Raw genomic sequence first — 14959 nt, 5'->3', positions numbered from 1 at the left:
CCGGACCTTTCCTGCCCACCTAGGGTTTCCAAGGAACCCTAGAGAGCAAGTTTCTTGATGAATGCAAGGGGGAATAAGATTTGGCTTGGTAGAACAGTAGATCGGGTCCTCCTCTATCGTTTCCCCGGAGTGATTTGAGTTTGGCTGGAGGAGGAGGGAGATCTGAGGCTTTTGGTGTTTCTAACAATGGAGTATGAGAGAGAGAGCTCAAGAACAGCTTGTAGTGTAGTGCCCACCCCTTCAGAGGTAGAAGAAGGGGTATATATAGTGTCACTTGAATTATGGCCGTTGATGACTTGCCACATCAGCAGATTCCTCGAGAAACCCGGTCAACCGGGCCTGGCGCCGGACAGGCCGGCGCAGGGGCCGGTCAGAACGGCCAGGGACCGGACGGCCAGTTTAAACCGGAGCTGGGGCCGGGTCCTGACCGGGCGGGCTCTTGAGGCATACTGGACTCCCCCCGGCTGGCTCCAGCATGGGGGCCGGTTGGACGCCGGGGCGCCCGGTCCTCCACCCAGTCCGACCGGGGCCTGGGACTGGATCGGCCGGTGCAAACCGGGTCGGCGACCGGACCCTGACCGGAAGAGCGCCCCGACCTTACTGGACATCACCCAGTTGGCACCGGTCCTGGGGCCGGTCGGCGCTGGGCTGGCCGGTGCAAGGGCCGGTCTGGCCGGGCTACTGACCGACCATGCTCTGAAAATCCCTTGTTGATTTTTCATCGAAGTGGGGGGTCTCCCATTGTCTTCTTGTTCCATTGATACACCATTATACCTCTTTGGCTAATACCTGGGAATCATCTTGTAGACATTTATTAGACCAAATACTCTAGCACGGTGTCATAGTTACCAAAATAATGGATAAGGGTAAAATACCCTTACAGTGTGTCTACATATGATCTTTAAATAATAAGTTGATAATAAAATATCAATGAAAACTGTCATTTTCTAGCATTTTGATGTGATATAAATCATTTCATCACTTAATTATGCACCTGGGAGAAAGAACAATGCAAGGATAACTTCCAGTAACTTTAACGGGCATCGGTACGAGCAAGGCCCGTCCGCCCGTACCACGTGCCAGAAGCACCGCATCGTCAAATAATTTCACCCCCCGCGCAGACGGATCTGAGATCCAAGCACGTACACGACCAAAAACACTAGAACACTGTCCCAGAAGAGATCTCAAGGAAGATCAAGAAGGGGCCTCATCCAAGCTGCTACCCGGATCATTGTAGGACAAGGCATTATCACCTTCATCATCATCCACACCAAAATCATCATCTTCATTCCCTCCATCTCATTAGATTGCTATCTCCATTGCCATTGTGGGTTTGTACTTGAATTCGCACCATTATTCCTATTTCGTCCGCAATATTATGATGATGTTCTTGATTGTCTCCATGTGTGAGTAGTCCACTCCCTTCTTGGGGGAGATGGAGAAACCCTAGTAGTACTATAATATGAATGAACATAATTTATAGCTTCGCACTATCATTGTATGTTAGTTTTGTATTGTGTTGTTGCATGAAGTCGACCATGTAACAATTGCCTAAGGTTCGCATGAGGAAACTACCTTCGGAAGTTTGATAGCGTATACGGTGGGAAGTGACATACCGTGTGCGGTGCACTATTATACAGAAGAAGGGGATAAGAAGGGACTCGCAACAATTAACAAATAACCACGGGGTAATCCCTTAATTGTGATGGATCAATATGTGGCTTGCCGAAGGTCATTGCGGTGGTTACTCAGGGATATGTTATGAGATACATATTCCAACTTCGAGCCTTTCCCACGTACAACGATGGCTAAGATATGAATTATCTAGTTTGTGTTCTTAGTTAATGCTAGAGGTGAAACCAATAACCTCCGAGAACATTTTTATTATTATTGTAGTTCAAACGTAATCTTTAGTTGTACTTTCATTCTTCAATTTCAGTTATTTACTCTACAAACACCCTTTAAAACCCATTTAAATTAAAAACCCCGCTTGACATTTGAGACAACTTTAAGTGATTTCAGATAAATAACAACAAGGGCCTCAAGATCACTACTAGTAGCTCCTCGTGGTTCGATACTCTTATTTAGAAACTATCTACATCTGATATGTGTTCTTGCAGTTATCAGCCAGCAGAGGGGTGGTGCCATAGGGTTGGTTGGGGCCGTTGCGGCTTCCGGGGTCGGGGAAGTCAAGCAATCAACGACGGGAGGGCTGACGCGGGCTCTGTTGCCGCCATCCATGGCGTTTTAGTGGGTGGATGGCTGGGAGGCGCTGATAAATGCATTTTATATTATCATATCTGTATAGATTATATTGTTATTTGCATTGATATTGCGTTATTTACACTTATTTAGATGATTAATGTGACTTTCTTATAAAGTCCCTTGTTTTGGTATTTAATTCATATTTTTATGTTTTAGGGACCTTCAGGGACTCAAATAAATCAAGGAAAAAGTTTTACATAGACCTGGGGCACAAGTAGTCAATGTGAAATGGCATGAGGGCCAAAGTGGGCCCCATGGTGCAGCTAGATACCCCTGTTGCGTCAAGGGAGGGGGCACTTGCCCCTCCTGTGTCGCCTCACCTCCGTCTTTTTAATGGGGAGCTCTGCATCACATTACACCATAACTTTATCGAGATTTAAGAGGCGGCGAAAAAGACGGAAGTCATCTCCTTCTCTGAGAGAGGGCAGATTCTGCTGCTCCGAGACCTCCGCCGTGGGGAACCGAAGCCATCATAACCATCAACTCCTCTTTAGCGTAGGGGAGAGGGCAGTCTCTCCATCATCCCCAACATCATCACCGACTCCATCTCGAAGATCCACTTCATCCCCCTCATAGTTTGTGATAGATCAGAACCCTAAATAAGTTTCTAGTGATGTGTGTATGCTTGTGCTCGGTAACTTGTTGTTATTTGATAGGGAAGTTATATTTTCAGACTGTGTTGTATAGCATATATTAGAGGCCTCCACACATACATGACCAATGGGCTAGCCCGACATGGCCTTACGTCGGCCTGGCATGACACAAGACATCAAGGCATGCATATACATGTGGGCCATGCCGCCTCCATGCCATTAGCTCTAGGTCCCATCATGACCTTTCTGCTTAGCGGGCTGACATGTGACACGTTTAGGCCCGTTTGGGTCATCTGGCATGCGTGCCCGTCCTCCGCGTGAGCCGCCACAACCAGCGTGAGCTCCTCCATTGACTGGCCACATATTCCTCTACTCTGCATGTTGTGGTCATCCTTCTTCCCTGCAGCACCTCACTTCACTCTTGCCCCGATCGAGTTTCCTTGGGCAATGTGGATAGAGAAGGGGACACAATCTAACGATGGGGTCAAGTGATTGGGCGATTAACTAGGAATTAGTGATAGCGATTGGGCTGCCTCACTAGCTTGCCGTGTCATCGGCCTTAACATGATGGGTCGAGGCAGCATACGTGCTCCAAGCCGTGGCCGAGGCACGGCCTAGGCGTGTCATGACCCGTTTAGCCACGTGCCGAGCTTACATGCCTCGGCCCAGCATGGCAAAACACGGCCCGTTGGCCAGGCTGCCCCACGGCCTTGGGGCAGTCGCCATATTTGCTGGTCTATGGGCTGACCCGCAGGGCATTCCGTGGAGATCATGGACGCCTGGAATCTGTTGTTGATTTATCTCAAAAAAAAAAAGTTGCAGTCGCTGGGCTTGGAGATCAGCAGCTTCACGGCTCGCAGGCCGTGGAGAAAACGACACCGGGGACTTGCATCCGCGACGAGCGCAGAGCCCGGACCAACACCGGCAGCCGGAGGAGGGTGCCACGGCCCACGGGCGCAGCAGGCCGTCGTCGCGATGCAGGCACAGCATAGCGGCGCAAGAATTAACGGCGTGCCGGACCCGTCAAGTACCGCTTCGCCAAACACGCCGTGAGTGTCCCTCGCCTACACACAGTCCATCCCAACCCACACGAAGAGTCCCCCCTCCCCTCTCCTCGCGACTCGACGGCCCGCACGCACGCTCGCCGTCGTCGCCGCCGCAGCCGCCACGCTCCGATTCCGCCCAAATCGCCGATTCTAACCCCAAAAAATCCGCCGCGCGCAGGCTGCTCTGCAGGGTTCCGTCGCGGAGGGCGGCTACGCGTGCGCCTACGCCTCCAAAGACTGCGAGTACCGCCGCCGCGGCAAGGTACGTGCGCGCGCCCGCGCGCCTCCAGGCGAGTCCGGCCCCGATTCGGCCGAAAATTGACGGGTCCGTTCGTTCCCCGTGCAGGCGTTGTCGGCGCTGCAGTTCGAGAAGCACGCGGGGGCGGCATCGAAGAGCCACCAGAACGACCGCATCTTCCTCCTCCCCAACGGCAAATCGCTCCACCGCCTCTTCCACGAGCTCAGGGACGTGCCCGCCGAGGCCGCCGGGGTGCCGATGACGGTGCCCGCCGCGCCCCCGGCCAGCGCCGAATCGGACATGCTTCGTCAGGCCAGCGACGTGACGGTGGAGCAGCAGGCCCCCTCGGACGCCGCGGCGCAGGAGGCTCACACCGAGGACATGCTCACCGAGGAGGAGAAGGCCGGCTTGTCCCTCCTTGACCTCTGGTTAGCAATCCGACTCCCCGATTTGCGTTTCCAATTCGTTAATACGCGCCGCCTTCTGCCGCGATTTCATCGTACCAAAGGCCTTCTGCCGCTGTATGAAAATCGGCAGCACTCCGATAGAATTTCAGAACTATGACCAAATTCACGATTTATATGCTGCGCAAAGTGCTAAAACTAGAAACGCAGAACTCATCGCATGTCTGCTCAGTCCTAATGCTTCCTTTTTTTCACCAGCGGACGTAATCCAGAGTCGGATCCTATGGGTGGCATTCAATGGCCTTCTCAGATCCACCACGGCTTGAGTTTGATAGACGCTGCGCAGCAGATTGAGAATGCGGCCCGTGCTGACCATGAGATGCCTGATGTGGTCGACGTAAGGATTACAGGTGAAGAGCAGCACAGGGACAATGACTTGTCCACAGCCACTCAAGTTCAAGTGCAAGTCATGGAAGCAAAGCGAGAAAGTCGGCCGGCGCGAGTGAAGCAAACAAAGCATCGGCCAGAGCGAGTGTTGAAGAAGAAGTATCGGCAAGTGGCAGATACCAAGTTGGCAGAAACCAAGTATAAGCCGGATAGTTTACTGAGGGAGGTGAGAGGGTTGCTATTCACCGGGCTTCTTGAAGGTTTCAGAGTGACCTACAGGAGGGATGGGGTGCGTCTAGTAGTTTCTTCAACCAGTATAATAATTGTTTGATTCAGCATCGCATGATGATTCAAACCAGACCTACATCGTTTTGACCTTATAAATTTCATTTGGTGATCCGTATAGGTGGAGATGCCTGGACGAATAAACGGACAGGGATATTCCTGTGGTTGCTCACGATGTGGTTACAGTACTGTGAGCATTCTCATATCTTAACTGCCGCACTGCACGCATTGTTGTTTCTCGTGTCTGTACCCGTTAATTCTTTGACAAATCAAGACTGACATCGTGATGCTTGGTAAATTGTAGATATTGAATGCGTGTGAGTTTGAGAAGCATGCTCGCAAGTCTACAAACAACCAAAACGATCACATTTTCTTGGAGACTGGAGTTTCTCTCTATAGGTTGATACAGCCACTTAAATATCAAAGACTTGACTTGCTTGGGGACTTGATTGAAGAACAGACTGGTCTTCCTCCAAATATGGTTGAATATGAAAAGTGGAAAGGTATTTTCAGTGATGACCTAAGGCTTTCCAACTTTTGGTTCTACTTCAGGATCTGTTAATCTTTATGTTGGTCTATCTTTTCTCTTGTTAGCTTCTTTTCAAGTGGAAGTGGAATATAATGATTCAGGTGCTGCGGCTTCAGATTCTTGTTCAACTGAACGGTTAGTTACTGTGCATGCAAAAATTCAGTCACCCGTATATTCAGATCGCATAAAAACCATAGGTGTTCCTTCCTTAATACACATTTGGGTGCAGCTCTTAATAAGTCCATAGGGTAGAACAAGGAAGTATGACTTAATGCTTACATTTGTCAAATACAGATGGCCATTAGTTTTATGCTAGCTTTAAAGTTTAAGCTCCTCCAAATGTGAAGCAGTACCTTACTAATTTGGACCAGCTTGTCTTTACCATTTTTATGAAGTGTACATAGCAAGTGCATGCATTTAAGTATCATGATCCTTCAGAGTACCACGCTGACTTCAGTTTTATTCCAAACTCCACTGCTAGTTCACAGGAGTCTCCGGCAGGACTGACAACTCATGTAACTAGAGCCACTACTTCGACAAGTGCCTTGAAAAAATTTACTAGCGATCCCATCCCAAACCTGGACTGGAGTGCATTCAGGAGGCCGCGTTGGCAGTATAAACAAGGAAGCAGTAAAACTTCAGCTCCAACCCTGAGTAGACGTCCTGGGAAAGAAACTTTCGGTCTATCTACAAGAACTTCGATGGAGACTGACGCTGAAGAAACTCCTGGCAAAAACGCCTTAGGTCCACTCAGTTCTGAGGTTATAAAGCCCAATTTCAGGAGGCCACGGTGGCAGTATAAACGAGGAAGCACTGAATCTTCAGCTCCAACCTTGAGCAGAAGCCCTGAGAAAGGAACTTCAGATCTATCTACAGGAATTTCAATGAAAAGTGACACTGAAGAAACTCCTAGCAAGAAAACCGCAGGTCTACTCAGTTGTGAGGTTATGAAGCCCAATTTTGCTGCACCTGCTGCAGTAATATCACCGGCTTTACCAAGTCCAGTTTCAGTCGTTCAAGAGCCACCCTCAGATCACAGTGTGGAGCCAAAGGCAAAAGAGTCACGGACATCAAAAGTGAGGTAAATGGTTAAATCTGTAGTTTTTTATTGACATGTCATGTTTGGGAGATCTTGCCATTGGATTGAAATGAAGCATAATCATCAACCTCTGTTGTTTACTTTTACATCAGGGATAACACTTTGCACCCGCTGGTCTTCAAGGAGGGTGGCCTTCCAGAATTTACTTTATTGACGTATAAGTTGAAGCACGGAGAGGTCCTCTAGATAATTACATGGACTTTATTACCCCTTCTCCTAGCAGAATTTGTAAGACTCTTAGGAGCACTCATACTTCCCTGTTTGTAGGTTCTAAAGCAAGGCTATAAACGGGGTTCATGCATAGTCTGTGATTGCTGCAATGAAGAGGTAACTATCTCAAACTTAGGAATCAGCAATGTTAGATTTTTAGGCTGTATTTACTGTTATGTTTACTGATCAGTGGATGGTTGTGATGTTCTCTTTCAACTTCAGCTTACTCCTTCACAATTTGAAGACCATGCTGGAATGGGGAAAAGACGACAACCGTAAGCACCACAGTTTGACACGGAAACTTGACCTAACTTAAACTTATTGACTTATAAGTGTTCAAAGTTCTTAAAGTGCCATTCATGATAGTGTTTGTAAGTTTTCAACTCAAAATGATAGCTTACTAGTTTAATTCGTTTAAATGGAGAGTAAATATTGTTTCAGGTATCGTAACATTTATACTCTAGAAGGATTGACACTTCATGAGCTGGCACTAAAATTGCAAGACAGTCTAAATTCAAATGGAGTCAGCAGCGTTGATTTCTCCGACATTGATGCCCCCCTAACCTTGCTTCTTCAGGTAATATGCGGTTTATTCCACTTAATAAAGAGAGAATTCCTTATTTGACACTACTTTTGAATATGATTCCTTATTTGGCCCTGCAAATTTTTGCCTTCCCTATTTGACACTTGGTGCATTTTTTGATGCCTTATATGACACTCTAGTTCATTTAACAACTAACGGTGTTACTTGGGCACCTAAAAGGTCGTTTTTGCCCCTGGTGCATATTGTGACCAAAAAGATATGCAAAACACATATTTAGCCATGGTTAATCCATTTTTGCCAATTTGAATAGCTAGTTTGTACATTGTTCATGGTTTAGCAGGTACGTACTGAACATGTTAATTAAAAAAATTACGGCAGAACCTCCCCTGTAGCATGTATGTACAGCTAATTTTCCTTTTCTTTTTTGTACATATTTTTGTTTACGTCCTTTTGAAGGACGTATATCTAATTTTCAGTAGCACAAGATTGCAAATGGACAGCAATTTTTAGTCCCAAGCCTGCAGCCGAGTCCTTCGCTCCCGCCACCGGGCCTTGGCTGCCCACCGCCACAGCCCCACCTTGGCCGCCCTCTGCCGCGCCGGGTTCGCCGTCCGGAGCCCCGCCTTGGGCGCCCTCCGCCGCCGCACGTGGGTCGCCGTCCGTAAGCCCGCCATGGCCGCCCTCCGCCGCCGCTCGTGGGTCGCCGTCCATAGCCCCGCCATGGCCGCCCACCGCCACGGTGTTTGGCCCGCCACCCGCCCCCGCCGCCAACCGTAAATCCATGCCGCCGCTGCAAGCAAGCAAGCCGCCGGCACTAGGGTTCGGGTGGGGGGCTTGGTTAGGGACAGGTTGGGTCGGGTTTGGGAGAATGGTTCGATAGGCTTTTTTTTTGCTTGCACAACTAGTAACTAACGCAGGGTAGTTTGGTCCACCAGAAAAAAAATCTGACAGAACAATGTAACAGAACAGACGGTAGGTGTCATATAAGGCATCAAAAATTACACCAAGCGTCAAATAGGGAAGGCAAAATTTTCCAGGGCCAAATAAGGAATCATATTCAAAAGTAATGTCAAATAAGGAATTCTCCTTAATAAAACCCAGTAGCAATGTGCTGCTGAGCTTTCTTCTTTTTATATGTTGTATTTTGTGGGGCTTTTGTTCATGATCTCTGTTAATTTTTCCCTTGTGAGTATGGGTGCATATTGATCAATGTCATCTTGCTGCCCTGTTTAAATGAGGTTATAGCCTGTTACAAGTACTCCATCCATCCCATTTCATAGGGCTTGCGCGTATCCCTAGGTTACCTATTTGACTAACATAATATCAATTATATAATATAAAAATTATATCATTAGAAAGTAGAACATCTAAGCTTTCTAATGATATATATTTTATAATGTATATTTTGTATTATGTTGATAAAATTTACGACATAGAAATACGCGCAAGCCCTATGAACCGGGACGGAGGTAGTATACCACTTCGGAGGAAAGAATATTCTACTTCCCAACAGTTTGACCTATTTGGTGGCATACTGTCTTTTAGTTAGGTTCAGACCATAGGAACTGAGCAATAAGCGTTTGCTTGCTCCACTAACGATCCATGGTGAGAGCCAATAGTAACCATGTCATGGAGGTGTAATACAAACTAGAAGAGGTCCCGTGCTTTGGACTGAGTATAGTTAACATTAAAGTTGGACATATTTATGCAGGAATTAGTACGCAGAAATGAAATAGCTCATTCTTTGCTAATACATAAGCTAAAAAGTAAATTTTGTTATAGATCTTTTGTAAAAGGCATGTTGGCAACTTCCTGATGTAGATTTTCCAAGGCAGGACTGTTGTGACTTGTTTCAAGTTCATAATTAGGTAGTAGTTGAATCCTGACTGCGCTGACCATGTCTAGACATGGCATGTGGCATCACAGTAGATTGGACTGTATTACCACTGGTGGTAATATATTGAACTATTTACAATGAAGCAATGGCCATTTGAACTTCCATATTTTAGTTATGTGAGTAAACAATTCATGCTCTTTGCCTCTGTGCCAATTATTCCTGTTATTACAGGTTGTAGCAAAGAACGTTCCACCACCAGCAGACCTATTATTGTTCCACTCAAACGGACATTACAAGAAATAATTGTTATAGAGAGCTGCCATTTGTGTGGGTAAGAATAATATTAATGTACACTGTTGAACTGGCATAATCATGTTAGGTCCTTCATATATAAATTGCACCTTTATTTTGACAGTGATGCCTTTACGACAGTTGGAAAAATCAGTGAAGACATGATCATCTTCTGTAACCAGGTTAGTTCTGCTTAATTACTTTGTCTTAAGTGCTGCCTTGATAGTTGGATTGCTGTCTCGAAATTTATGCGATAATCCTATCTGTAGTGCGAGAGACCGTGCCATGTTAAATGCTACAATAATGGACTTCAAGAAAAGAAGGTATGTACTAACCGTTCCTTCATATGCGGCGGAGAAAAGCTTATCTAGCGAAAGACATTTCTGACTTGCTGTATCGAACATTTCAGGCACCTCTGAATGTTTTGGGAGAATATATGAAGTTTCACTTCTGCTGCTGTAGAAAATGCCAGTTACTTCATGCTTCTTTGCACCAACTGCTGAACAACCGTGAAAAGATCAGGCATCAAAGGTCCAATGTTTGTTGGCACCTTTTAAGTGGAATGAATCTGAGGCGCGATGTGCAGCATTACATGAATCAGATTATCGGAATCTTCAAAGTAAGTTCTTTTACGAGGAGTTTATGTTTGCTTCTTTCATGATAAACTTCCCAACCATATGTCTGTCATGTTGCTTGTAGGCTGCAAAAGTCTCACTTTAATCTCTGTATTTATAGGTTGCATTTCCTGAAACAGATGGCCATGAGAGTGAGGTCATCCAAGATATGGTTACTGCGTATGTTCTTGATTAATATTTTAACTCTTAAATGGTGTATGAATAGCCGCATTCATATGTATCTGCCTGCATTTTTGCTGTTCATCTCGTCAACTCAAGTAAGTACACTAATTGCTTTTGCAGCACGGGTTTAAGCAGCGGAAAGAAGGATTTTAGAGGAGTGTATTGTGCAGTGTTGACCACAAGCAGGTATTCTTTCTGATCAAGTCGTTTTTTGTTTTAGCAGTTATTGCTTAACTGGTCTGTGCACAGCTATGACGTTGACACTTTCAGTCTTTACATTTGTTTAGCAAGTGCTTGTATTTTGTATTTACATTATTCAGTTGGTTAATTGTAAATTTTCTCCTTTATGTGGTTGTATTGCAGTAAACTGGTTTTGTCAGCTGCAATTCTGAAAGTGCACACGGAAGAAGTTGCAGAACTTGTCCTTGTTGCTACACATGCTGAGTACAGGAATAAGGTGGGAATGAATTTACACTGTATAGTTCATAGTGAACTGTCAGTTTTCTGGTGTAGTAGATCTAATTTTCCATATCCCAATAGAGTGCGTGGTCTGTGTGATGAGAATGAAGTTGTGACTATTAACTGGAGAATGTACATTTTACATGATGGAGTTCTTGAACAATAGAATACAGTAAATATACCCTGTTAATAAAAGTAATTTGGAATTTATTTTGAACTATAGATCAAGACTACTATAACGAAGATCATTTTTAACGATTTCTTCAGAGTGTTTCCATGACCCCCCACCCCACCCTCAAAGAACTAATTGCACAAATTCTAAAGCTGTACTGTTAGAAATGGGCCTGCAGGGTTTCAAGTTAGGCCCTTAATATGCTTATTCTATTTTTTCTGTTGACTAACCAATATTGGAGGCCATTACTGTACTGTTTTCATACTTAAAAAGACCAATGTAATGATTTTAACATGTCTGCGTAGACCGTACAGAACTAACATTCGTATCTTTTTGGCTTTCTCTCCATCTCTCTCTGCAGGGCTACTTCAGACTTCTCCTAAGGCAAATTGAGGCACATCTGACAGCCCTGAATGTTCGACTTCTCACGGCTCCTGTTGATCCTGAAATGGCCTCAATCTGGTCGAAGAAGCTTGGCTTCACCGTTTCAACGGACGAAGAGGTAATCACACTTTTTTTCGCGTTTCCTGCTGCTCATAAAGAAAAAACAGTTTTTCGAACTAACTTGATCTATCATCATCTGACACCACTCCAATAGCACTAACTTAATTTCATTTCTATTGCTATTTCTGTTGCCAGAAGGAGTCACTGCTGGAGAAACACCCTCTGGTGATGTTTCAGGACCTGATATTGATGCAGAAACCACTTGCTAGCAAGCAGCCTGATCCCGTGGTTTCAACAACCCAAGTTATAATTACAGAGCCGGGTGATCCCGTGGTTTCAACAAACCAAGTTACAGTTACAGAGCCAAGTGATCCCGTGGTTTCAACAAACCAAGTTACAATTACAGAGCTGAGCGATCCCATGGTTTCAACAAACCAAGTTACAATCACAGAGCTGAGTGCAGAGTTTTCATAGTTTACACCGCCAGACGGGTGATTAGAAGCTCAACCTTTGTAGAGATCTCTAGTGCAGTAGCTTATAGGTTAATTATGCGCCCATCGCATCGGCCGAGTGGGTGCAACATGCCGCGCATGTGCTTGATATCTCTTGCCGCACGTGTCAAGTTTAGATGTGATGGCAGATGCTCTTGCCCGAGCGGTCTCAGGTGCATAACTTATTGTCTGTAAACTCAGTTCAGTTTAGCAGATTGTGTAGCTGATGTCAATATCCGTTGCAATTGCACGTGTACTAGTCGTGTTGGTGTAAATTTTGCAGTCTTGGGGTCTTTAATAATGCGCCTTATGCAGTAGCATCTTGTGGCACATGTCACCTGTTTTCTCCGGACCCTCAAATACACAGATTGAAGCAAAATTGGCCAAATGGAAGTCTTTTAGGGCATGTGCAATTGGAGGTGCTTAGGAAAGTGCTTAGCAAAATAACTAGAGAGATGCCTAACTAAAGTAACTAGGCACCACTCCTATACAAATAAGCACTAGTGTTGAAGGAGAAGTTTCATTCACTTCGTGAGCACTCATCTGAACATTTTGCATTGCACATGGATTTACTGTGTGAAGGGTGTAAAGGGCGGAGCAATATGACAAGTTTAACATGTAAGTGTGTGAAAATTAAGCCAGAAGTCAGAAATAAAATCATCAACATTTTCAAAAATGTCACCATCAATTTTATTTATTCATTTGTCGCCCACCAGAATAACAATCACAAACATCTTACAGCATATAAGATACTCCAGGTGCATCTGTAGAGCTAGGAGCCTAGGACAAAGAGGCTACACGACTAACCACACCATCCTACAGTTTTATTAGTTCTGAAGCCAGTGTGGGAGACACTATCTGGCTGAGGAGCAGGCTTCTGCTCCCTTGGCTTCGCAGGGTCAACAAATATGACCCATCCGTCTAGAAACTTGGCGTTCATCCCCTGCCGGGCCGTCTCGGCTTCCTCTAAACTGGCATACCTCACAAAACCAAAGCCCTTTGATCTCCCAGAAACTCTATCCGTTATGACTTTCGCTGCACGAAGTGACGAATGCGTTACAATGAGCTGTGAAGATGAATGGACATTGGTGAAAGCATTACTCCTAAAGAAAGCCTTGTACCTTCAAGGAGCTGCCCAAAGGGAGCGAAAGCGCTCTTAAGCTTGTCATCCGTAGTTAGCCTTGAAAGTCCTGCATTGCATTGCATCACAGCATACAGGATTTATGAGCATGTGCATGTGAAGAGAAAAGCAGGGTGAAGTAGGGTTACTGCTCACTACGGCACACACACAAACTTTGGGGTTTTTGCAGTTACTTCATCAGAGCAGCAAAAGTGAAATACAAACAAACAGTTGTACTAATAGGATTCGACAGATGCAGAAGCCCATATCAACAAGACAATTCAGCAACCAATTTAACTGATAACACGCAAGGGTGTCTCTGATTCTATATAGTATCAAGTTGCTCTTGCTGAGACACATGTGCACAAAGATACAATTAGGCGCGCATGCACAAAGATATGTACCATAGTAAGACACATAGGCACAGAGATTTCCCCACATCGATTGCTCTGATTTTCCGAGACACTGGAGCTATCCCCAAATTTCATACCGAAGAACTGGGCTCGCCGTCGCCCGAGGCTAACTAGTAGTATCATGTGGGTCGGGAAGGGAAGGAGGAGGAGAGTCGTTACCGCTGACGAAGAGCTTCGGGGTGGTGAGCGGCGGCACGTTGGTGACCTCGGTGTCGTCGCCGAAGATGGAGGACGCGGGTGGCAGGGTGGGTGAGGGGCCCGAGGATGAGGAGGAGCAGAAGGCGGCGCGTAGTGCGGAGGAGGCGGAGGACGGAAGGGCAGTGGAGCCGAGGAGGCGGCGGAGCAGGGAGGACGAAGAGGAGGAGAGGGCCATGGCCGGCGGCTAGAACCCTACCTCCGTCCCGTTTCTGGTTCAGCTCTCAGCGTTCCGGGCGTTCAGGTCCGGCCCAGCCTGATGTACGGGTGGGAAATGACGAACTTGACCCTTTTCAACGAAAAATACCCTCTTGTGAAAAGCTTATATATAACCACCAAAAATGACGACTGTGCTCTGCGCTTATTCTTGACGGTATTGACAGTTTGATATGATGCATCCATATTGAATGTGTGATGAAAACAAGCAGTTGTGATTAGTGTGAACATTTTCCTTTTACCCTAAAGCAACTTTTCGCAATGGACATGGCTAATTCTGGGTCGACCGGGAATTAGCTGGGAATTAGCTTAGTTCCCAGTCAACCTGGTTTCATATGTAATTCACGTGTAACTAAGATAAAAGATATGCAATTGCATATTCATGTAATTCTCGTATGCAGGAATCACGATGTAAATCTAATGATCGTCGAGTTGATCAGGCTCTAACTTAGTTTCCGACTAACCGGAAGTTAGCAATCCGATTTAGCAATTTACATTCTATTAGAAATTTAGAACACAATGTTCTAGCCTTCTAGGGCGAAAAGTGCCTTTAGCACATGAGCACCAATGCTCTTGATTTTTTAAAAAAACATATTTTTTAGATTCTAAAACAATTGAAATTAAATAGCTACTGTATATACATATAAATATTTTGAAGATACAATAGGAATTTTAGAGAAAAATATGTTATATTTTGAGCTATACAAAAACACAAATTTCTAATAAATATTTGCTCCTATACATAGCTATAAATTTGTTTTTTATGTAGCTTAAAATACAATGCAATTTCTACCGAAACTTCACACGACTACTTAGAGCATGTGTATGTATTTATGGGATAAATGTGACGATTTTTAAAAATACAGATGTATAATTTTTATATATTTTAAAATCTGAGAGCACTGGTGTTCACCTGCACCAAAT

At 45.3% G+C, this 14959-nt stretch overlaps 1 protein-coding gene and 1 pseudogene across 1 annotated transcript; one reads left to right on the top strand and one right to left on the bottom strand.

Annotated features, from left to right (window-relative positions):
* The first annotated feature begins 4440 nt into the window (after positions 1-4440).
* Positions 4441-12270, top strand: LOC124702106 (annotated as a pseudogene).
* Positions 12271-12743: 473 nt separating this feature from the next.
* On the bottom strand, positions 12744-14055 carry LOC124697939 (organelle RRM domain-containing protein 2, mitochondrial-like). The gene is made up of 3 exons (XM_047230462.1): positions 13784-14055; positions 13213-13281; positions 12744-13126 (listed from the first exon to the last, which is right to left on the bottom strand). Exons 1-3 carry the CDS (start codon positions 13995-13997, stop codon positions 12894-12896), a joined length of 516 nt encoding a protein of 171 aa, XP_047086418.1. The 5' UTR covers positions 13998-14055; the 3' UTR covers positions 12744-12893.
* Between the last annotated feature and the right edge of the window lie 904 nt (positions 14056-14959).

Source organism: Lolium rigidum, chromosome 3 (assembly GCF_022539505.1).
Source record: "Lolium rigidum isolate FL_2022 chromosome 3, APGP_CSIRO_Lrig_0.1, whole genome shotgun sequence".
Taxonomy (NCBI): Eukaryota; Viridiplantae; Streptophyta; class Magnoliopsida; order Poales; family Poaceae; genus Lolium; species Lolium rigidum.
Note: the sequence above shows the minus strand (reverse complement) of the source record. Positions and strands in the feature narration are given on the sequence as shown.

What these genes read in the sequence shown, in the direction of transcription:
- LOC124697939 (XM_047230462.1), bottom strand. Translation starts at nt 13,997, where the DNA reads ATGGCCCTCTCCTCCTCTTCGTCCTCCCTGCTCCGCCGCCTCCTCGGC. An exon ending in CCCGAAGCTCTTCGTCAGCG is followed by an intron (nt 13,282 to 13,783) that starts GTAACGACTCTC and finishes AATGCAATGCAG; the next exon opens with GACTTTCAAGGCTAACTACG. An exon ending in CTTTGGGCAGCTCCTTGAAG is followed by an intron (nt 13,127 to 13,212) that starts GTACAAGGCTTT and finishes CACTTCGTGCAG; the next exon opens with CGAAAGTCATAACGGATAGA.